Source organism: Felis catus, chromosome C1, assembly GCF_018350175.1.
Source record: "Felis catus isolate Fca126 chromosome C1, F.catus_Fca126_mat1.0, whole genome shotgun sequence".
Classification (NCBI taxonomy): Eukaryota; Metazoa; Chordata; class Mammalia; order Carnivora; family Felidae; genus Felis; species Felis catus.
The window spans coordinates 18,306,478-18,331,263 of record NC_058375.1 but is presented as its reverse complement, the minus strand read 5'-3'; the positions used below and the strand labels follow the sequence as shown (position 1 = coordinate 18,331,263).

The 24,786-nt window shown below is 48.0% G+C and overlaps 1 protein-coding gene across 3 annotated transcripts in view; it reads right to left on the bottom strand.

Annotated features, from left to right (window-relative positions):
* Window positions 1-2,182: 2,182 nt before the first annotated feature.
* Window positions 2,183-24,786, bottom strand: part of LOC101101650 (non-compact myelin associated protein) — a 41,160-nt gene continuing 18,556 nt past the window's right edge. Inside the window, exons 1-4 of one of the 3 annotated variants that reach the window (XM_045035307.1) lie at window positions 20,187-20,284; window positions 11,032-11,120; window positions 8,009-8,093; window positions 2,183-4,979 (exon numbers count right to left, since the gene is read on the bottom strand). In XM_045035307.1, coding sequence (XP_044891242.1) covers window positions 4,838-4,979; window positions 8,009-8,093; window positions 11,032-11,113 — 309 coding nt within the window. In that variant the 5' untranslated portion in view covers window positions 11,114-11,120; window positions 20,187-20,284 and the 3' untranslated portion in view covers window positions 2,183-4,837. Of the gene's footprint in view, window positions 4,980-8,008; window positions 8,094-11,031; window positions 11,121-14,366; window positions 14,579-20,186; window positions 20,285-24,786 lie in introns of those variants that run through there. The other 2 variants (XM_003989664.6, XM_045035308.1) reach the window with 2 other exon arrangements.

Below are 24,786 nucleotides of genomic sequence, written 5' to 3'. Positions count from 1 at the left end.
AGACACCATTAATCTAAACTAAGACATCATTAGTCATTAGGGAAATTCAGGTTGAAATCATAATGAGATACCATTCCACAACCACAAGTACGGCTGTGGTAAAATAAAAAAAAAAAAAGGACAATAAAATGTTGGCAAGGATGTGGAGCTGCTGGAACCCTCATAGTGCTGGTGGAAACGTACTTCAGAAACTAAGTTTGGCATTCTCTTAAAAGATTAAACAGGGTTATCCCATAATGCAGCGATTCCACCGCTAAGGTAAATGCCCGAGAGAAATGAAATGTCTACACCAAACTTGTAAATGAATGTTCACAGCAGCCTTATTCACAATAGCAAAAAAAGTAGAAACAATCCAAATGTCCATCAACTGGAGAATGGATAAACAAACTGTGGTATAGCCGTATAATGGCATAAAATTCATCCACCACAAGGAACGGAGTCCTGTTTCATGCCACAACATGGATGAACCTCGAAAACATTAAGCTGAGTGAAAGAAGCCAGTCATAAAAGGGCCCATATGATATGACTCCATTTATGCGAAATGTCCAGAATAGGAAAGTCCATCGGGACAAAATGTAGATTAGTGGTTGTCAGGGTCTGGGGAGAGGGGACAATGGGAAATATTTGCTAACGGGTATGGAGCTTGTGATGAAAATGTTCTGGAATGTGATTCGTGGTGATGGCGGCACAGCTCCGTGAATACACTCACAACCACCCACTTGTATATTTTTAAAGGGTAAGCCAGATGGCATGCAAATTACATCTCAATAAAGCTGTTATTTTAAAAATGGTAATGGGGGCACCTGGGTGGCTCAGGCAGGCCAGCGTCTAACTTTGGCTCAGGTCACCATCTCACGGCTCATGGGTTGGGCTCTGGGCTGACAGCCCAGAGCCTGGAGCCTGCTTCCGATTCTGTGTCTCTCTGCCTCTCCCCAGGCTCCAGCTCTCTCTCCCTCTCTCTCAACAATAAATAAACAGTAAAATTTTTTTTAAAAAAATCCTACCCATTCTTCCAGGTCCTTTTAAATACTTCCTCGTTGCCAGTCACAAAGTCTCCGAGATACATGTAATCGGAGGCAACTCTACCTTGTCTACATAGCCCTCTGTGGACCCCTTGATCACTTAGCCTCAGCCGGAAGCATGTGTGAGCAAAGAGCGACAGCTCTGAAGACCTGGGTCTTCGTGTCAGCCACTTCCGAGGTGGGTGGCCACGAGCAAGCCACACAGTACTTAGGTCCAAGCAGCCGGAAGTGAGTGCTGATGTAAGCAGAGGAGGGAAGGAGCAAGTTGCTGGAATTTCCAGAAGGCTAGAACCTTCACTGGTATGTCAGGTATGGTGCCTAAAGTCATACGAAAAGACCAGTTTGGTACAGACACCGTGGCTGCTGTGGTCAAACTAAGCTCACGTGGCCAACTCCGTGGACACCGGCCCGGACTCAAGAATGAGGCTGCCGTGGCCGCCAGAACCCCTGAGGTGGCGGCCTCTCGCAAGGCCGCGTGCCAACACATCAGCCCGGAGCATATGTCGCACGAAGCGTATCCCTGGATGTCACCAACTTCTCGATTCAAAGTCCACGGCGGGAGTGCCCCCGGTTGGCAAGGCCTGGGCGCTGTGCCCTCACCCTAGCAGCGGGGGACTCCAGGAAAATGAGTGTCTGTCCTCTTCAGCTTTAGCAGGAGGTGTTCTTGCCTCTTAAAGTAGCGGACTCTCCAAACGCAAGAATGGCCACCAAAAGAGGGACACACGTCCACGGCATCACCCAATGACAAGCTACCTCCCTGAGCCCGTTTCCTTATCCAAAAAAATAGAAATAATGATGGGTCCTACGCATGGGAGTTGTGTTTAGAGGAGCTGGTGGGTATAAAATGCCTATATATATATATATATATATATATATATATATCTCCCGCGGTCCCCAAACTTTGACATCTTAGTTCGTCTCGTGTTTAACAGCAGGCTTTCAAATGAGATTCCTTTTCTAATAGTTAATCAAATTAACGAGTTTCCTAACTCACGGAAGGCCTGGCAGCCCACCCTTTCCATCGGCCTTTAGAAGCGACGGCACAGTTTCAAAACAGCTCAGGCTTCCCTGCAGAACCCTATTTACAGTGTCAGGGAAAGGAAGTTCCTAGGAAAGGCATTTGTTAACTCTAAATGAAATTGAAGTCAACTCAAGGAATGTTTGGTTTGAACCTCTTTATTTTTAGACATTTTTCTTTAGATGTTTAGTATCTTTTATTGACTCAGTGGCCCAATAAGGCAGCATCTGCTCTGTTAGGAAATGCACCTGTCAGAAATGAAATAACTCTGCGGTGTTGCAAGATCCCTGTCTCGGGAGACCGGCTGCAGACTCTTTGAGAACGGGGACCGTGACTTAATGTGTTTAGTGGCACCTCGACTTCCACATAGGGGCCCATAAAGGATTACTGAGTTATCTCCATTAGTTAAAAACAAAACACTAAAGCCCTTTTCTTGGCCTTCCTCTTTCCTCTTTCCCTCTCCCCCTCCTTCACTTCCAAGCTTTCATTTAGCAGAACAACATAGACCAGAAGATAATTCCTCTGGTCGGAATTACTAGATTTCACTATGGGCAGAAGAGTTTGGTTTTCGGGCTGGAACATTCCCAGCGTCTTTTTTTTTTTTAAAGCAGAATATCTCTGGGAAACGTATCTATTTGGGGTTTGAGCCCTTAAGGAAATGGCTTTGCCCTGGTTGGATGCCATTCTATCCCTTGCTCCTTGGGGAAAATGTTAGGGGAAATGAGACGAGAATCCTTAGGGCTTCCATGGGCTTAGAAAGGGGTCCTTTGGCTCCAATCATGGAAGCCCAAAGGAGGCTACCAGAATGGCTTTGTCCCCACTGTCAGTTTGGAAGCTAGATTCCTGACTTCCGCTCAGACACATGGATCCCTGTCCTCCTCTTGTTTGGCTCACACTCTTGTGTTTTGAGCCAGGAGGTTAGGGAATAATTTGGTACAACAGAGAGAGAGGGACTTTGGAGTCGAAGAGACGTGAGTTTGAGTCTTGTCTTTGCAACTTAATAGCTGTGGGACTTTGGGCAAGTACCTTTCTCCTTGAGTTTGCAATTCTCACCTGCAAACAGGAAAAAATAATACCTCCCAGGATTATTGGGAAAAATAAATCCTATGGGACAATTTATGTGAAAGCATCTTGCCAAGGACCTGGCACTTGGTGGATATTTAAACACAGTAGGGACAAATGTTGTCTGGGGAGGACGAATTTGCAAGCATTTTTCCAGACATATTCAAGCGAGCATTTTTATCGTGGGATGGCAGGACTCTGTGACCCTGGGTCAGTCTTCTTACCTTCCTGACCCTCGATTTCCCCTCAAAGGAGATTTCTGACTCCAAGAGGGAGACATTCCTAGAATGTGAGGTTAAAGGGCAGCGTGTGTTACTTTCTAGAATGGGATAAGGATTTATTACCTTGCTTCCAAGATGCCTTCAACGGTAAGATGCACAACTGATTAAGAACCAGCTTTTTGAGAGAGAAAGAGTACAACTACGGTAACGGACCCATCGATTTTAAGACATATTCTGACTGCCATAAACAATGCTGGCTGTCATTTATTAAGCATCTGTTGGGTGCCGTGCACTACCCCAGGTGCTTTACTACGTCCGTGGCTGATTATCGTAACCCCCGGGGGGCAGATGTCATCATTCCCACTTTGGGGTTAGCAAACCGACTATGGAGCGCTCAAGTCACTCTTCCAAGGCCACACGACCAGGGGGCAGGTCTTGGGAGACAAGTCTTCTTAATCTCAAAAATGCTTTCCCCTCTCAACAGATTGTTCTCCAGGCTAAAGAGTCGGAAAGATCAGCTCTGTGCAGAGACATGGTGTGCGAATGTGGTGCTGAGAACGTGCCCTGAATCTCTGCAAGGTGACCGGGAAGGGCGCGGGTAACATACACGGGGCTGTAATCTTATCAGTCTCTAATTCTGGTCCTTGGAAGGAAGGTTTACCCGGACAGAGAGGATTGCTGGGAATCCAAATAGAGGAGAACCAGGAAATGAGGCTGAGTCAGGCTTAACGCAGCCCCAAAGGGAGAAGAGGGGCTCTGACTAGCCCCAGACTCATTCAAGGCCCAGCGACACAGCAATAAGCTTTTGCCCTAGAGGCCATCATTCCTCAAGGTCACCCTAGTCCCTCTCGGACTCTTTACAAATGAAGTAGAAACCTTTCAAGAAGAATTTAGTTTCTCCCAAAGCGTTTCTCAAAGAGGGAGAAACGTGCTGACCGGTTGTCATGAGCTAGCTAGCGGTCATCCAGTACTGGAACAAGTTCTAAATTAACAAGCTGGCTTTCTGGTTAGTTAGCCCAAGTTAGTTCCCCTGTGCCTGATTAATGGGACTGAATACTTTGCTCTGCAAAGCCGTGGATACAGATGGCACTCATTCTGATCTGACCCCAGTGGCAGACCCTGTTGTACACTCGGGGGCATGCCCTAACCCCTGCCTCCTGACCAGAAGACTCCTGGGCTTTCTGTCTGTCTGTCTGTCTGTCTGTCTAGCGACTGTGTTTGGGGAAGACAGCCACATCCATTTCAGTGGATTCCCAACCTGGGTCTACCTCATCAGATCACAAAAGAATGTTCCATAGCTTTTTGTAAGGGGGGGCAATAGGGATATGGACGTAGCCAGGGTGGTGCAGGGCGGGACAGGGTTAGGGGTTGCCTGAAGCATCAGGAATTGAATAAGAGACGCCCCTGTCGACCAGAAGGAACTCATAATGAAGCTGCCAGAGGAGAAATGTGCTTCTGGGTCTTGACGGGAGAAGGTTCTTTGGATGGTGGCCAACATAGCACCAGGGTGGGGGTCACCGAGTCTCCATGTGGACGTCAACAGGGCTGAAGGTCACAGTTGCAGGGTGTTGGCTGCTGTTGCTGTTTGGGCCCAAGGCAGAAGGGGAGGAAGGCCTGGGCCCCTTGGGTTCCAGTTCCCGCCTTGTCCTCATGTTCCTGGAACGAGATACGCATGCACGTTGGAGTCTTCTGCCCCATAGACTCAATGATTTTGGCTCTGACGGGATTGACGTGGATCATCGTTAAATCACATTGCTTGATGGCCAACTACAGAATTTTGCAAGTGGGAGGGACCTTAGACTTCAGCTAGTCTGACCCTTCCATTTTTTGGTAACCAGATTAGATATTTAATTGTGTTTTTTTTCCCCGTTAACGAGTGGTGTCAGATAGGTGACTATTATTAGAGACGAAATGAAGACGTTATGGTTTTTTTTCTGCCCAAAGTCGTAGCGTGAGTTACATTTTGCAGTTTCATTGTGCTTCCTAAGTTTATTGCTAGAAATATTTAAGAACTTTTTACGTAGTTGGAAAGAGAATGGACTCAAAACGTATATCCAGTCTTTCATTTTATATGCCAGAAAATGCAGTGACTGGCAACAATCGTTAATTCTAACGTCTGCATGAAATTTCATCTTGTTGACCTAACATAATTCTTTTTTTTTTTTAATTTCAAATGCTCAGAAAAGTTGCACAAACAGTACAATTAGTATCTGAATATCCTTCATGGAACAATTTTCTGGTGGCTGGCAGTTTGCCACATTTGCCTTCTCTCTCTCCTGCTCCCCTCTCTCCATTCACACACACACACACACACACACACACACACACACACACACACACGCACACAGTTGTTTTTTAAAATCATGAACCATTTGGGTTAGTTGCAAAGGTCATGCCACTTCACCCCTAAATATTCCTCAAAACAATGGCATTCTCGATGTAATCATCACTCAGTTATCACACTTGGAGAGCCTTCCACTTTAAAGATGACATAATCAGGGCGCCTGGATGGCTCAGTCGGTCAAGCACCAGACTCCTGATTTCGGCTCAGGTCATGATCTCACAGTTCATGAGATGGAGCCCCGCATCAGGATCCTCAATGAAAGTGCGGAGCCTGCTTGGGATTCTCTTTCTCTCCCTCTTTCTTCCCCTCCCCTGCTGCTTGTGCGTTCTCTCTCTCTCTCTCTCTCTCTCTCTCTCTCTCTCTCTCTCTCTTCCCCCTGCTCTCTCTCAGAATAAATAAATAAACTTAAAAAAATAAAGATGACAAAATTGAGGCACAGAGAGGTTAAATGCCTTGGCTGCCTTTAAGAGACCAAAGACTGAACCCTGGTCTCTCCATTTCAGCCCAGGCATCACTGTAAACTGGTGAGTAGAGTCTCCATCCAAATTACACTCCAGAAAACAGACTCAGAGCGCAGGAATGATGGACAGGAATGAAGGGCAGACATTGTGGTTTGATGCCACTTCCTGGTCTGGGATGGATCCAAATTGCAATACCCCCCCCCCCAAATATTAATAATAACTCATTAAGTGTTATTATTATTACAAGTAGTGGTGGGAGCATTTTCTTTGAAACCACATGTACTGGCTTTGAATCCCAACTCTGTCACGGAGGGCTGAGTAGTTAGCTCATTTCCTGGTGCCTGTTTCACACCTACAAAATTGGGGGGGTATAAAATTACCCCCTTGTGGGGTTGTTGTGGGGGATTAAATGAGTTAATACATACAAGGAGCTTGGAATCATGCCTGGCACATATTAAGAGATCAATATATGTTATATAATATATATGAGATATATATATATATAAAATATATACATAATATATAATATAAAACATATAATACATGTTTTATAAATAACATTAACGTTATTATAAAAACAATGCATCTTGGGCCACCTGGGTGGCTCAGTCGGTTAAGTGACTGACTTCCGCTCAGGTCATGATCTCGCAGTTCGTGGGTTCAAGCCCCACATCAGGCTCTGCGCTGATAGCTCAGAGCCTGAAGCCTGCTTCGGATTCTGTGTCTCCCTCTCTCTCTGCCCCTCCCCTGCTCACGCTCTCTCTTTCCTTCAAAAATAAGTAAACATTTAAAAATAAATAAATAAAAACAATGCAGGTTTACACCTCCTCGAAAATAAATAAATATATGCACCTCTGCAAAAACCAACCAACGAACCAAATAGCAATCCCATTGTGCAGACACACTGGTTGTCAATACTTTGCTGTGTATCGTTTGAATGTTTCTTCAGTGTGTGTGTGTAATCCACATGTATAGTCATAACGTATACATTATTTTTGTAAACTGACAATATACTGTAAATGGTTGTCCTCATCAATAAAACCCTTCTATAATATCTTTTTCTTTTTTAACAGCTTCCAAGTCTGCTATGATGTGGTTGTGTTTATAGTCTCTTTATTTTAATTTCTTGTCTAGAAAGAATACCTTCTAGCGAAGTTGTGACTTAGAGGTGCTAACACATAAGGTGATAACACAACATTTATTCTTTATTTAAAAACATTTTTTTAATGTTTGTTTGTTCTTAAGAGAGAGAATGACAGAGCCTGAGCAGGGGAGGGGCAGAGAGAGAGGGAGACACAGAATCTGAAACAGGCTCCAGGCTCCGAGCTGTCAGCACAGAGCCCGACGCGGGGCTTGAACCCATGAACCGTGAGATCATGACCTGAGCTAAAGTTGGATGCGTAACCGACAGAGCCACCCGGGGGCCCCAACATTTATTCTTTATGAAATCAAATTATATTTTGTCTTATTTGGTCCCAGAAAGTGGAGCTGGGGGTACAGGCATTCCAGTATTTGAAACCTCAACTACTTACGTAGTCTGCTCAACACAACCTAGCAGAAGGCTCCCTGAGAGAAAAGGATTGAAATATTCCTCTATTACTGTAAGTTACATACAAGGGCTTCCCACGGTGCTCAAGGCCATTATCATTGTCATTATGATTATTATATGTAAAAAATATTTCTCCAGATGCAAAAATATTACCATGAGGTTCCTACAGCAGAACAGATGTCAAAAAAGGGCACCCAAAGGGTAAGAGCGCTTGACGACGGACTTAGGGATACCGCTGGGCACGCGACTGGCACTCACAGTGTCAGTTCCCACCATTCATTCTGACATCACCGACGGGACAAGACCATCTAGAGCCCAGGGCGTCCCATACCTGTTGTACATCTTCAGCAGGATCAGAATCACGGCGAAGATGATAATGACAACCACGACAATGGCAGCAACGATGGCTCCGGAACCTACGAGGAGAGGGGTGGAAATGGCAAACGTGTGAACTGAAATAAAGAGAAGTGTTCAGAGACTGGCCGGGGGGGCTGACACAGGGCATCCTGCATCCTCATTGGATCAAGGGGGGGCAGAGAATGTGAGGTCCTGGGACCCTGACTGCTGACCCCAGGACAGAGACATGCATATCTACAGTGGCAGAGTACCCCTACCCCCAATGGGGCTTGAGGGCAGAGTCCTCAGCACATCACCTGCCAAAATTCTGTCTCAGGCCATCCTGTTGTAATCAGTCCTAACATAGCATCAAGCTTCCTGTGTCAACAGGCAAGCAACGCGCCTGTCCCTCTTCTTGATGACACAAAAGAAATCTGTGATTTTTGTAGTTATATTTTGAAAATATAAATGCAAGCAAAAAAAAGGTGGGGGAGGATAAAGAACTCTTGGCCCCAGGAACTGTTGATCATCTACACATACAGACGTTCTCCAGTGTGATCATGGATATGCATATATGCATATTAAATACCTACCTACCTGGTCTTTTTTGAATAAAGGTATTAATCTTATGTCTGAAAATCCACCTCAAGGAAGTAGTCATAAAAGTGGGAAAATGTGCACTTGATAAAAATGGAACAATGTTCCATACACAGTTTTTCAACACTATCCTAATCATCTTTCCCTGCAGTTGCATTTTTTTCCATGACTTTTGATGGTTGTGTAGCACTCCATTGTTTGGACTCGTTTACCAATTCTCTATTAAGCATATTTATGTTGTTTTCAATTTTACCCTATTAAAAACAAAGCTATGGTGAATGTCCTTGGAGCTTAATATCTCAGATTCTAATTTCAATATCAATGCCCACTCCCAATGTCCACCTCTAAGTCCATGTTCAAGATCAACATGCTTGTCAGAATTGATACTGAAAATACAAAAAAAAAAAACAACCCACAAAGGGGGAGTCATACTTTAAGCCAATCTATTTGATTCTGGGGAGTTTATCTTAGGGGATAATCCTAAATACAGAAAAAGCTATATGAATGACGATGTTAGTTACGATAACTATTTATATTCCAGATATAGGAATGGTTTACTAAGGTGTGGCATGCCTCTCATGAAATATCACACCATAATTTGAATGATGTGTGAAAAATAGAATATGAGATTATGTCCACACCCGCATATACACCTTGTGTTGCAACCATTAAAATATGTGCATGCAAACATAATGTTGAGTAAAAGAAGCCAGACCCAAGCCTATGTATGATATGTTTCTATTTACATAAAGCTCAAAACCAGGTAGAACCAAGGTCTGGTGTGAGAGGTCAGAACAGCAGATTCCCTTGAGCAGGTGGGGATCGTGTGGCAAGGGGTGCTGGGACTTCTGGGAAACTGGTAGTGGTTCGTTTCTTGATCTGGGGGCTGGTTACACAAGCGTGTTCACTTTGTGAAAATTCATCCAGCTGTGCACTTAGGATTCATGCATTTTTTGGAAGGTGTGCAATGCTCTTATAAAAGGTTTACCAAACAAAAACAAAAACAAAACTACGTGCAAATATTGACAGGAAGTAAGACTGGAAGGAAAGAAAGAGGGGGTGGGGTGGGGGATCCATCATAGAATAACTTGGTTTTTTTTCCTTCCTGTGGAGCCCAGTGATAATACTTTTAGTTCATGGTTTTTCAACCTTGTCTGGATAATCCTTTGTTGTGCGGACTGTCCTGTGCATGGTAGGATATTTAGCACCATCTCTGCCCTCACTAGATGTCAATGACACTTCTCCCTCCCCACCAGCTGTGACAGGCAAGTGTCCAAACATCGTCAAATGTCCCCTGGTAGTCGAGTGGCCAGATGAAGTATGGAATACCTATTTAAAATGAGAATTTCTGACAAATCATGAATTATTTTTTTGGCGTGTCTCAAATATTGCTTGGCTCATCCTTATACTCAACAAATATTGGTTATCTTAAATTCAAATTTAACTGGGTGTCCTGTATTTTATTTTCTAAACCTGGCAATTTTGTCTAGGGGGCAAAATTGCCTAGCTGAGAGTCATCACTTTTAGTTAAATGAAAGCAGAATTATTCCCGTCTTGCTGACAAAAATTCTAGCTACCCTACGTTTCCCTTGAGAACTGTTGTGAAATACCTCAGCAGGTTTCTGAAGGTGCCCCCACCTGGCAGGAAGCAGGCTAATGTGGGACCGTGTCCCGAGAGTGATGTTTTCTGGGTCTCCATGGAAGAGACACATCCTGCCACTAACATGGTCTGGAGCTGTTCTTACCGGGGAAACACTTCAGTGTCGGGAGGCCTGTTCCATGTGCAGAGACATCGACAGAAATGACAGAAATGGGCCCAACTTCCCCTGATACAATTCAGTGGTTTTCTGAAGAGCGGTCATCAAGTTTTTCTTTCTGGGGACCTCTTGTTCCTGGCAGGTGTCTCCCCAGACTACTCCCAGCTTTGCTCATTTACTCCTTTGTGAACTGACGGGATGTTTTCGCCTTACAAACGTGGGATGAAAGTATTTACATTTTAAGGTGACTCATTTAAAGACATCTCACGTGAGAGTCAAATGTCCATTGCCCTCTAGACCCCCAAACTCCCTGATGACAATAACAGTAATAGCAGTAACGATAATAATAATACTCATCAGGTACTTTGTGTGCCTCGAGACTATTCTAAGCTCTTGACATGGATCATATTGTTTCGTCTTCCCATCTACCTCATGCGGTAGCTTCCGTGATATCCCCATCTTACTGACAAAAAGTCAGACACAAAGCGGTGAGGTCATGTGCTCAGGGTCACGCAGTGGTCATGTCGGGCATCTGGTCGAACGGAGACTGAGACCCAGGCAGTCCATCTCCAGAGCCCATGCTCTTGACCTCTACACCATGAGCTTGCCCCTGGTCCTCTTCCCGCCATTCCCTCCCCCGGTCGCCAAGCCAAGTTGACCTTACTCTTGTACAGAAAGTCCTGTTCTCTGGTGGTCACGTTCAGTGAGAAGAAGGTAGTCCCCCCCAACGGGGTGGCCGTGGTCATCTCGACCCTGGTAAGAACAAAGATGACATTTTGTTTAAAACCAGAGTGAGCTTGGGGCGCCTGGGTGGCTCAGTCGGTTAAGCGTCCGACTTCAGTTCAGGTCACGATCTCGCGGTCCGTGAGTTTGAGCCCCACGTCGGGCTCTGGGCTGATGGCTCAGAGCCTGGAGCCTGCTTCCGATTCTGTGTCTCCCTCTCTCTCTACCCCTCCCCCGTTCATGCTGTGTCTCTCTCTGTCTCAAAAATAAATAAATGTTAAAACAAAACAAAACAAAACAAAACCAGAGTGAGCTTTATAATCCCTGTACAACGCCTCTTTCGTTCTTCACCTGGATGACGGGAGAATATTCAAGCACGAGGTTTCTCCTCACAGCAAGTAAATAAAAGGCCTTTCGCTATCTCCTAGGGAGAATTAAAACTAATGCCTGACATTTGTGAAGAACTTTATGTTTCGAAGCAGTTTAAATTAATTCAACAATATTTATTAAATGTCTCCTGGGTTTCACACAGAACGTCTAAATTGGTCTTCTAGAAACTCTGTGAGGGAGGCTATTATTGCCATCTTCCGGATGAAAGTGAAGCCCCCAAAGCTTCATGGAGCCCCAAGTTAGAACGTAACCCAGGGCGCCCGCCTCCCATGCCGGTGGGACTGTCAGAAACCCCCTACGACGCTCGAAATGATGTTCCTGTTTTCAGAAGTTTCCAATCTAAGGAGGCGGACATAAACAAGTAAATAAGCAGAGGGAAACCTTGACTACTATTGTTAAGCAGTCGGTGACATGAGCCATCATTGGGTTGTGACTGACGATTTCGAGGAAAAGCTAAATTGAAATGGGCCTTGAGTGACGGGCCCGGTTTGGGAGGAGAGGAGAGAGGACAAAGGCCAAGTGGCACAAAGCCCTCGGCAGGAGGACAGATAATGCGTGTTGAGCGACCACCAGGCTCTGTCACAGGCACCTTCACACGCTCTATCAGCTCACTCATTAATCTTCTCAAGCATCATCGCATTTTGCTGCTGAGCAAACTGAGGCTCAGGGTGGTTGAGTGACTCGACAAAAGTCCCACAGAGAGGAAGACGTGGAGCTTGGACTCAAACATACTCGCCGAGTGCACGGTCTTATCCCCTTGCCCCGAAAGCGACAGGAATCCAAACTCACACCCCCATGGTCTTACCCTTGAGGAGTGAGCCAGGAGGTACGCAGCTAGTACCTCACACCCCCCAGAAACAAGCGTCCAGACCCTCCCGCCAGATCCCTCCGGAATCGAACACCTACTCAGTGACCGACGCTGTGCTAGGCACTGGGAACAACACTAGGAGATACGAGACAGACTCCCTGCTTCCAGAAGCTCACATTCTAGTGAGAGGCCGTAGGTTTGATCACGGCATTCTTGGGCTCAAACACAATTGTCTCTCAGCGCCCACACTTGCGTATCTGGCAGGACAAACCCTTCCCTGGCTGTTTCCATGCCCTCTTCCTAGCCTCTTGCCTCCTCACACCAAGCTCTGCCCAACCTCTGTGACAACGGACCACTCCATCCTCCCCCGTCGTTCTTGGTCTTTGCGGTCGGCGGACTGGCTGCCCCAGGCTTTGGCCTCCCCAGGTCCCCCCAGTGGGCCTCTCCTGAGAGCAGCTCCCCAGGCCCCCAGCTCCTGATGGAAAAGGGTCAGTGTCCCTCCATTTGGGAGGGGGGGGACAGGTCACTGCACCCAGGCTGGGGCTCTGGAGTCTGTGGCTTGCCCCGCCCCGTGGGGGCCTCAGACTCAGAAAGACCCCCTCTGCCTTCACTTTCTCTGCCCTCCTTTAAGCCATGGGGCCCTGCCTAAAACCCCCAGTTCTTGTCTGTCTCTTCCTACCAAAGACCCTAGGGCCTTAGGACCCACGCAACTCGGGCTCTCCCGAGGAGCCCTGCAGGGCTCTGCCTGACCTCCCCGCAAGGGCCAACCTTTCTTCCTGGCTGGGCTTCCTGTCTCCTGACTGTCTGAAACAGGCCCGCGGGCCATGTTCCACTGCCTGCTCCCCCTCCAAAATGAACACATCCTTCAAGATTGAGCCCAGCCACCCCTAGGCGGACTCCCCGTCCCCCAGCCGGAATCAGCCATCTGTCCTCTGCCCCCACGGCAGCACCCTGCCAAGAAGCCACCACGGCACGTGTCTCAGTCGCTGTGTCTGCTAGTTAACCTTCCGTGTTCACTGTCGGGGCCCTGAAGGTAGAGGCTACTCGGGGTCTTTTTCATATCCTTCTACCTCTCCCAGATACAGCGCCTGGCTCTTCTCACCGCTGCCAGTTAGAAGTTCTGGAGCGAGTGACTGGACTTCTCCCAGCTTGGTTTGCTGCACGTTTGTAAAATGAGGTAGCTTTTCCCAAGGGAGCTGAGGGTTCGAGGTTAAGTACGGAAAGTGCTTTCAGTGCTCAATAAATGGTAGTTCTCAGGGATGTAGTGGGTATTAGCAAACATTTGCCGAACTCAATGAGAAACAGGTGGATCTGGAGGTCAAAGCAAGAAAAAATTCTTTTTCCAAAAATACACAGGGACCCGTAGGGGAACATGGGATGAAAGTCTTCCCCCACCCCCTGCCCCCCCACTCCCACTCCCAGTGAGAGGCACCTGCCCCCGCCTCCCCCACTCCCCGCCCCATCGGAAAGAGTTTTATTATGCTTTGCCTAAACCTTCTGCTTCTATCCCTACCAATATCAAGCTGAGAAGATTCACCAATAATCCTTTCTTCCAATTCCTTTTAAAAACAGAAAAGAGAAGCAAATAGGTGGCCACAGATCAAGGATCGCTTAGTGACAGAGACATGGCGTAATCCCCGGACAAGCTAACCCCTGCCTGTGGACACATCTGCCGTTGAAACAACGTGCGCAAAAATGACAGAAGCCTCTATCCAAGTGCCTGCTGTGTGCCAAGACCTTTTGCCAGGTTTTTGTTTGTTTGTTTTTTAATCCATGCCTTGATTCAATTAGCAAATGCATTGCAAAACAGGTTTTCCTCTTGCCTCGACCAAATGAGGGCCCCGAGGCTTGGGGATATCAAGCTCTCTCTCCCTGCCTTATACAGCCTGGAAGATACAGACCTGGCATTTGCACCTGGCCCTGCAAACTTCAAAGCCTGTGTAATTCCCACGGCATCAACCTGCTCTTGGCACCTGGGCATCGAGAGGGGGTCATGACAGGTAACTACAGAAATATGCACACGTGCACATGTACACACACACACATACACACACACACACACATACACACACACTGACCAGTAGTGCAGCTGCCTAAGGCCACCAGGACACAGATTCCTCTGCAGGCCCTTCAAGGTGACCTCGGGGGTGCCCAGTGCTGGGTGCAGACCTCCTTACGGATGGGCCGGCTACTCTTCCTTCTGAGGGAACAGTGAGTAATCTCAGGGCATTTCTTGCCTTATGTCCGGACCCGAGGCTCTGAATGACATCTCTGTTTCTGCCACATCAGAGAAGGTGGGAGGGAGGGTGGTGGAACACTGATGGCCAAGGATGTGGGTGTTTTCATGTGTGGGACCCAGTGATTCTTGTTAACCAAGTGAGGTCCAGCAGGGGGATTTCAGTGTCAAATGTGTCTGTGACCAGGTTCACGGCCATAGAAAAGCAAAGAGGGTGCAGGGAGGGGGAGAATGGTTTTCACAGACAGAGGTTAATTTAAAAATAATAGTAATAATGACAATAATAATAATAAATCGTGTGCCAGGCATGGTGCTCAGTGCCTTATGAAGGGAGGTCTCATTCAGTCCCCATACCTATCAGGTAAGGAGGGCACAATCACTGCCCTTTCTACAGATGAAGAAACTGAGACTCACAGTAGAGAAGCAATTAGCCTAAACCCACAAGGCTAATATGTAGCCAGGCTCAGAGTCAAGCCAGGAGCTGTCCTATTCTGCAGCCTCTTCTCCATAAACCCACACTGGACTGCCTCCGAGGGAACGCACAGGACACAAATGGCCCAATACCCAGGGCCTAAATCAGCGTAACGCTTTGATGAGAAAACTCACACAGGCTGCAGCTCAGCCCTTGCCCCAGACCCCAGACCCCTGACTGGTCCTATCTCCTGGCCCCTACCCTTGGGCACACTCTGAACCTCTGTCTTCAGCAGAACCTTAATCACATTTACAGAATCTACAAGGAACTGTTGTTCCCTTGGGTTGTTTACAAATGGTCCTGTGTGGGAGGTTGGTTTGGGAAGTGACAGAAGGTCAGGACCATTTACTCTCTGAGTCATTCCTCTCTCCCTAGCCCTTGGTCAAGTGTTAGAGCCATATCTGGAAGATAAACATTGCCAGATCCCACCGGTCCCAAATATTTCCCCTACTCCTCTGCCTCAGTGGTACCCTCTTTCCCTCTGGCCTGGCCTAAAAGCTCCCTCCTGGATAAGACGACAAAGACACGACCAACACTGGCAGACCGCTATGCAACTGGCCAATGGTAACTCAGAGTAGGTCACCCATGAATGTCCTACACCCACCAAAACACTGGGATCGATTTCTCCCCACCTCCTGAACCATGGAAAACTCGGCATAACGTGGTTTCTTCCACACACTTGAGCCCCACTACTCCCAAGTAGCCTCTTGAGTTTGGGGGATGTTTTTTTCAGAAAATTAACCTTCATGTTGAAACCAAAATATCCCACCTTGTAATTTTCACCCATCAGTCCTAATTCTCTTCCCACAAAGGTAAATGTGCTACCTCTTACACATGACACCCTGATGGGTTTAAAAGCACTTCTATGGGGGTTCCTGGTGGCTCAGTCAGTTCAGCATCCAACTTTAGCTCAGGTCATGATCTCACGGTTTGTGAGTTTGAACCCCACGTCAGGCTCTGTGCTGACGGCTCGGAGCCTGCTTCAGATTCTGTGTCTCCCTCTCTCTCTCCCCCCACCTTGGCTCGCGCTCTGTCTGTCTCTATCTCTCTCTTAAAAATAAATAAACATTTAAAAAATAAAAAAATAATAAAAGCACCTCTACGTATGAAAGGTGAAACGCAAAACTTCAAGGATAGAACAATGACAGCGGCCGGTATCAGCACAGCAATTTTACCTCCCACCAATAGGTGGCGATAGCAGTTGGCTACAGTATACCCCGTTTAACCCCACCCCAAAACGGTTGGTAAAAGTCCTGCGAACCCAATCTGCTTTTAAAGGAGCTTTCTGCCCTTGGACACAGCAGTGATATATTCTCTGGTTATTTTTTTCCAGGATAAATATTCTAAGCTCCTTCAAACAATCTTTATAATGACAGTTTCCTTCATGGTTTCCTCATTTCGCTGTGTGTCAATGTCTCCCTTAGACAAAGCACCCCAAACGGGACACATAACTCCAGAGGGGGCCTGAAATGTCCAGAATGACATTTGTCTTGATACTTATCAGACCTGAGCGTGAATTCTAGCTATGTGGCCTTGGTCGACTTTCTTTACCTCTTGGTCTTCTGATCTGTAAAACAGGAGTTGCAAGCTCCACGGGGTCCGTTGTGAGAATCAACAGAGATAAAGCATGTAATATATTTGGCACAGTGGCTGTGCACAAAGTCTGTTGAGATTACCCTGGGTTAATGCAAACAAATAGCTCATTATCGGCAATCACAGCATACTGTTCACACCCCCCCCCCACTGATACAACCCCAAACTTTTTCGGACTTAGTCTTATGCTCGTCTCCAGTCAGTCAAAGCCCTGAGGTTGGTAAATGGAAAGGCTTTCTAAACTGCAAAGTGCTTTGGAAATAGAAGGCAAGAGCAGCTGCGTTGCGATGCGGACAATATTACGATCCGCGGCTGCCCAATAACCAGGTCTCCACGACGCTCTTGTGCAAATGTCATTTTGAGCTCAAATACGAGACTTTGCATTGGCCCCTGGTAACCTTGATCTTGTTGATGTGGGCCCTCAGCTCCTTCTGGGTGGCTCTTGAGAACTTTTGGTGCTGTCATAACAGCGCACGTTGTCTAGGAGCTCATGACCCGGCGAGGGCTTTGGGGTCAGGTAGACCTGGGTTTTGATCTTGGCCTCATCGCTGACCAGCTCTATAAGCCGAGGCAGTTTTGTGGGCCTTGGTGTTTCCACTTGTAAGACAGGGATGACACCCTTTATCCCATAAGGTTGTGAGAATCAGTGAGATATAATTACCCAGCAGGGTGCCTGGTGGATGGTGGATGAGCAGTAAGTGTCAGTTCCTGGCCCCCCTTCTTTTTTTTCTTCTGACATCAGTCTGTGCTCTCCCTGCTCTCCTTGGCCCTGGAGCCCCGAGTCCTCCACCTGGTCAAGTGTTTGCTGCATTTGGCCAAACTGAAGTATGAACAGGGAGGTCAGAGAATCAAACCATGAAGATGGTGTCCCAGGGAGGGGAATGGAAGAGGGATTTACTAGACTTCTGGAGGGTTTGACCTGCTCTTGCATTTCCACTGAGGAACAGTAAAAAAGCCTCTGCCAGGAAGGCCAAATCCTAAAGGGACTGGTAGAGCATGAGGGTTGCCGGATGGGGTGGGGAAGCGTGTGCCGCAGACTCGTAACTTGGGGTGAGAACCAGGAGACCAGGGTTCCCATTGCCACCGACTGGCCATGTGACTCTGGAAAGTCCTCTCCCTTCTCTGGACCTTGGTTTTCCTGTCTATAAAATGACCCAGTGATCATTGGGTCCTTTTCCTGTCTATAAAATGACCCCCCTTAGTGATCACTAAGGGATTTTCAAATCTGTGGTTCTATTTACTACACTGCAGCCATTCATAGCTTATCTTAAGAACCAGTGTTTTCCAAAAGTCCATTCTTCTTTGCAGATATTGACTCTGGAGATGTTGGGAGAGAGAGGAGAGTGCGTGCACTTTAGGCTGGAAGGCAGGAATCCTTCCTCGAAGGCAGCTGAGACTGGGAACAAACCGAGGAGAACACAGAGGCGTTCTGACTTGTCAGCAGCATCGCATACAGGACGCTTAGGAATGAGCCTTCAAACGTTCTGTTGACCCAAGTCTAGCTGAACCCTAAATGGCCACCACCTAGACTCTCCATTCCTGTTAGGTTTTGCATCGTCTCCCCCACCCCGCCTGCCCTATCTGCGTGACTCTGTCCCATTGTGTGTCACAGCTCCCAAAGGTGGGGTCTGAATTGGCTTAAAGCTCTCCTGAATTTGGGGTCATACACAATTACATGCTGAATCCTTCTGGTTGGTTCCCTGAAACTAGGAAGCAGATTTCTTATGTCGTGTATTTATCCGTTCTTTTGCCCACCCATCCACTCATATACCCGGCCACCCACCCTCTACTGTAAACACGTTCATCCTTCCACCTGTTCGTCTGTCCATCTTCCCTGTCATTCATCCAACCAGGCCCACCGTGTACATCGCGCTAAGAGGATTCAAAGAAAAACCATGGGGATCACGTCTCCAGAGCTCAGACACAGAGTTTGAGAATGGAATTGTTTCCTTTAAGAATCTTTCCTCCAATCGGTATTTAGTGGGGATCACCCCCCTCATGCCTCGCCCAGCACTGATCAGTGGGGTGTCTGATCAATATCATACGAAAGTCCTAAGGAAAAAGTGGTGAGTAGCCTTTGGATCTGGAAGTCTGGGTTTCAAGCCCACCATATCTTTTAAGTCTTTTTTACCCATCCTGCCAAATTCTGGCTCGAACACCCTTCCTTTTTGATTTTTGTGGCCCACACCAGAAAGAAAGGTGTCCCAAGAGCTTCCAACCAAGACCTACAAGCCTGGGAAGTTCCATGTACGAAAAGTTATAAATAGAAATCCCAGAGGAAAGGGGTCACAAGGCGGATTTTTGCCTAGGGCCAGAAGGGCAGCACGGGCCGTGCCAGGAGTCAGCAGGAGGGAGACCTGTGGGCGTTGTGGTTGAGACCGACCTAGAGGTGGAATGTGACCCGTGGCTTCCATTTGCCCCTCGGTCTTGGGGCCCAAGCCAAGGGCCAGCTCCCAAAAGTCCTCAAACCACATCCGGGCCCTCATGTAAGTCTCCGTGTGTCCCACTGTCCCGAAGGGGGAAGAAGTTTAAAAGGTTAGAAAGTTGATGCCCCTACGTGAATATGTCAGAGGGAAGTAATTAATTCCCCCTTGACCTTCTAGTCAGGAAGGGAAGGGAACGACCATTTAAGGGGACACCGACAAAGCACGAGGCACCGGGCTTCCACGCATTTTCTCATCTGATCAGTACAAGGCAGGCCTTCTCGTCTCCACTTTGCTGACAGGAAACAGAGGCTCAGAGACATGAAGCGACTCGCCCGAAGTCTTACAGCGAGCGAGTGGAGAAGCTGCGTCTCAAACCCACACCTTCCACCTTGAGGCTGCCCGTGGCCGCCAAGCGTCGCGGGAGGTAAGCAATATTCCTGGGGACACTCTGAGGGGCACCTGCCCTGTGCTCACTCTTCTTTCTACTCGTTAATAGTTGAGCCCAAGAGCCACAACGAACCTTCAGCGGATGGCAGGGCTCCTCCACCGTGGCACGGTTTACATTTGACAACTCTTTGTTGCAGGGGCTGCCCGGGGCTTTGGCCGGCATCCCCGGCCTCTACCCACTAGATGCCAGCAGCACCCTTGGGATGTGAGAGCCAAAAATGTCTCTAGGGGCACCTGGGTGGCTCAGTCGGTTGAGCGTCCGACTTCAGCTCAGGTCATGATCTCGAGGTTTGTGAGTTCGAGCCCCGCGTCGGGCTCTGTGCCGACAGCTCAGAGCCTGGAGCCTGCTTCGGATTCTGTCTCCCTCTCTCTGACCCTCCCCCACTCATGCTCTGTCTCTCTCTCTGTCAAAAATAAATAAACATTAAAAAAAAAAATATCTCTAGACTTTCCAAGCATCTTCTGGGAGGCAGATCGCCCAGGTCGAGAACTACTGGAGTCGAGCGATCGGCCCACGTCTTGACAGTTCCCTGTCCTTGCGACCCGAAAAAGTCCAGGCAACAAGGGAAATGTCCCGTCTGTACTTACGTCTGCGGACAGACACTCAGTGGTGACGACGACGGTGACGATGACCACAAACACAACAGCTGCCCGTTCATCCAGGGCTTGCTGTATACCCACTCCCACGCCAAGGACTTCCCATGTACTTCCTCATGTATATTACCTCTGTCTTCCAGACGAGGGACCTGAGGCTCAGAGAAGTTAGGCGACCAGCCCACGGTCTCAGTGCTAACATATGGCCGATCTAGGTGTTCGTTTCCTAGGGCTGCTGTAAAGAATTACCACAAAGGAAGTGACTCAAAACAACACAGATTAATTTTCTGAAAGTTCTAGACGTCAGCAGTCTAGATCAGTCTCACTGGGCTAAAAACAAGGTGAGGGCAGGGCCGTGGTCCTTTTGGAGGCTCTAGAGGAGAATCTTGTTTCCTGGTCTTTTCCAGCTCAGGCAGGTCACTGGCATTCCTTGGCCCTCCAGCTCCACCCTCGGTGGAGTTCCCTCAAGTTCAATGTGTAGCATCTCCCTGTCTCCCTGTCCCTGACCTCTGCTTCCATCATCTTGCCTCCTTCTCTCTGGCTCTCCTGCCTGGCTCTTCTAAAGACTTTTGATTATATCGGCCCCACCCAGGCAATCCAGGATAATTTCCCCACCTCATAACCATTAATTTATTTAAAATTTATTTTATTTTATTTATTTAAAAAAATTTTTTTAGGTTTATTTATTTCTGAGACAGAGAGAGACAGAGCATGAGTGGGGGAGGGGCAGAGAGAGAGGGAGACACAGAATCAGAAGTAGGCTCCAGGCTCCGAGCTGTCAGCGCAGAGCCTGACGCGGGGCTCGAACTCACCTCGAACTCACAAACCATGAGATCGTGACCTGAGCCGAAGTCGGTCGCTCAACCGACTGAGCTACCCAGGCGCCCCTAAAAAATTTTTTTAATGTTTCTTTCTTTCTTTTTTGACAGAAGAGACAGAGTGCAAGCAGGGGAGGGGCAGAGAGAGAGGGAAACACAGAATCTGAAGCATGAGATGAATCATGAATCATGACCTGAGCCGAAGTTCGATGCTTAACCGGCTGAGCCACCACAGTGCTCCTCATAACCGTTAATTTAAACTCCTCTTTGTCATGTAAGGGAACGTGATCCCACATTTTGGGGGGTAGGATGTGGATCCCACTGGGGGCCATCACTCAGCCCAATACATAGAACTTAGATTCTCATCTCTCTGGCCCCAAGGTTTGTACTCATTCTACTCCTGCCTCCCCTCCTGTGCCTGAAGAGACGTACCTAGCCGCTGTGGGGGATGTGGGGTGGGTCACATAGCCAGAGATTGGTGGGCACCAGCACGCATCGGGAGGGAGTATGTGAGAAATGCTTTGGAGAGGAGCAGAGAGAGTCCTGGGGACCCTGGGTCAGCGGGGGCACGGGTGCGGATGTGGGCTCAGGTGGGCAACTCCCGCCACGCAAGCTGATTTCCCATAAGCCTCAGCACCTACCTCCAACCTAAGCTTCAAATACATCCATCTGTAGTTCGTCTGTCCCGAAGGACCACCCCAGCCCAGCCCCTGCCAGCCAGGATTTGGCCCCATCTGCATGATTTGTTTGCCCAGTCAACTGGCAACCATTCTCAATCTGTCCTTTCCAAATCTCCCCCCTGCCAAGGGCTTAGACAGCCTTCAGTCTTGAAAATCCACTGCCTGCCCTGCTCTGATGTGTGAGGATGCCTTCAGCTGTCTGGTCCCTCCATGGGCTCCCCAGTCCCTTCACAGAATAGAGAAACCACCCTGAGTGGGTGAGCCAGGCTCTCTCGCCCCAGACAGGCAGAGTCTTTGACTTTGTCCAGCAGCTCTCAGGCTCTGCAGTGACTTAGGGATGGTTTCTCCAGGCTACCGAGCGTGACAAATCTCTTGGCCCAAATCTCTTGTTTGGGAACAGCCAAATTCAGCTTTGCATCATCCCGGGAGGAACAAAGTCTGGGATCTATTTTTATCTTTCAAAAACTGCGGAGAGGGGGTGCCTGGCCAGCTCTGTTGGTAGAGCACGTGACTCTTGATCTCAGGATTGTGAGTTTGAGCCCCACGTTGGGTGTAGAGATTACTTAAAAAAATAAAATCTTAAAAAACAAAACAAAACTGCAGAGGGCCTTCTGGTTACACATAGCAGATGGAGGGAGAACAAACCTTCATCTCTGCGTCCTCCCCACACCCCCATGGAGGACAGTAAAGGAATCAAATGTGTATCCACACGGCCAAAGGGAAAGGCGAGAAGAAGCCACGTTGGGGAGAGGCCGACCCAGGTTTGAAAGCTGGACAAGCTGATGACTCTGCAGCGGGGGAACCGACAAAAGAAGCTAAAGAAGCTCAGGAAAGCTCACGGACAGGTGGCAACGAGTGCCACCAAAAGGCAGGGCGCCCAATGGGGCTCAAAAGAGGAAGGTGAAAGTTTCTAAGAGGCTCAGCTCCAGGCCCGCTCCCCCATCCTCCCTGCCACTGGCCTCTCTGTCCTGCACAGTACGGTGAGACCTGCACTGCCCTAGGTGACAGCCCCCTGTGGACACCCAAATTTCAATGAAAACCAAGTAAAGTTCAATAAAATCACAGTTCAGTGCCTTGGTCGCACCAGCCACGTTTCAAGTGCTGAATGTGCACTGTGGCCCCCTACTGGTGGGTGCAGGGCCCACTGGTGCACACAGTTGTATGGGGCAGCACTGCCCTAGACCCTGGCTTCCCAAAACATGGCTGGTGGGTCAGCAGCATCGGCAACTCTGAGGACCTTGGTAGGACTGCAGAATCTCGGGCCACGTCAGGAATACTGGATAAGAACCTGGACGTGAAACCACCTTTTACAAGATCCCTAGGTGATTCAATGCACATCTGACTTTGGGACTCAGAGGAGAGAAACCTAGGGCTGGTGGTGGTCAATTCCTGGCTGAAAAGGGGGCTAGGGGAAAGTCTAAATCCTGAAGCGTGGGGCTCACCCAGTCCCCTTAGCTCCTTGGGCCAGAACTCTGGACAATCAGGCTTAACCTCCAGACAGGAAATTAGAGAGGGGCTGGGGAGCCTGACCAGCCAAAGAGAACAGACACAGATACTGCCTCAAGTTACAGGATCCTCCAATGAAATGACCAGGTTCCTGCCAATCAGCCAATGGCGTTATGAGTTGAAAAGCCCACCCCCACACCCAGAGCTTCTCATGATTTTTTTTTTTTAATGAATTTTTTAGGGACACCTGGGTGGCTCAGCTGGTAAAGCATCCAAGACTTGGTTTCGGCTCAGGTCATGATCTCACCGTTGGTGGGATCGAGCCCCGCTTTGGGCTCTGGATTGCCAGCTCTGAGCCTGCTCGGGATTCTCTCTTTCCGTCCCCCCTCTCAAAATAAATAAACTTAGAAAAAAATAAATGAGCTTTCTAATGCTTTCTTCTTAAACAAAAACAGATAGTTAAGGGTCTATAGACCTTTGGGGGGAAAAGCCTCAAACGTGATTGAACAGACAGTAAACAAAACAAATGAACAGCTGGAGGCATTTAAAACAAGCAGACAGGGGCGCCTGGGTGGCTCAGTCGGGTAAGCCTCTGACTTCGGCTCAGGTCATGATCTTACGGTTTTTGAGTTGGAGCCCTGCGTCCGGCTCTGTGCTGACAGCTCAGAGCCTGAAGCCTGCTTCAGATTCTGTGTCTCCCTCTCTCCCTCTGCCCCTCCTCCGCTCATGCTCTGTCTCTCTCTCAAAAATAAATAAACATAAAAAAAAAAAAACAAGCAGGCAATACAAAGGGCAGAAGAAAACTTCCTTGTCTTCAGAGAGATAAGACACTGCATCTATAAAACAAGAACAGGGTGCTATAAGAAAAGAATATTCTGAGAACAAGAAAGGGTGCCAAGAAATAAAAATATGACAAAACAAAAACTTGAATAGAAGGGTTGAAAGAGGGGAAAATCTCTCAAAAAGTTTAACAAAAAAGATAAAGAAAATAGGTGAGAACAGATGCTCCTGGAGGCCCAACATCATGTTGGTAAGAATTCCAGAAATATTTAAAAAAAAGAAAATCGAGAAGAGGAAATTATCAAAGAACACCCGAAAGCCTCCCAGAAATGAAGGCCATGAGTTTTCAGAAGGAGAGGCCCCTCTGAGTCCCCAGAACAACGAGTAAGTAAAGCAGACCCGCCACCATAGGGCTCATCGTTGTGACCTTTCAGAACACAGGGCCTAGAGACAATATCTCATACATGTCTGTGGGTTAAAAAAACAATAATAATAAGGTCGAATACAAATAAAAGGCCCAATAATCAGACGAAATCAGAGTCTGACAGCAGCAATACCAGAGCTCTGAGACAAGGCTCCCAAGTCCTGAGGGAAAATAATTTCCAGCCTGGAAGGGTACAGCAAGCCAAACTAAATATTGAGTGGAAGGTAGAAGAATGACATTTTCTGCCGTGCAAAGCTTCAGAAAAAACCCACCCCACCCCAGTCACCTTTCCCCAGGAGCTCCTGGAGGACAGGCCCCGCCGACCGGGAGGAACAAACAAGGTGTGAGAAGGACACGGGATCTGGGGACCCGGGGGAGCCCAGCGCGGTGCCCTGCAGCAGCCTGGCGGTCACCTGTCCTACTCGGGGGAGGACGGAGGTGTAGGGGGTTCCGCCAGCCAGAGAAAGGGCAACTGGCCGCTTTTCTGGTGTGTGGGTCCAGACTGAAAGGAAATCCACTCTTCTCTGGGAGAGTTTGGGGAATGAATTTATGATAGAAAAGCTTCCCCAAAGGGCTTGGGGA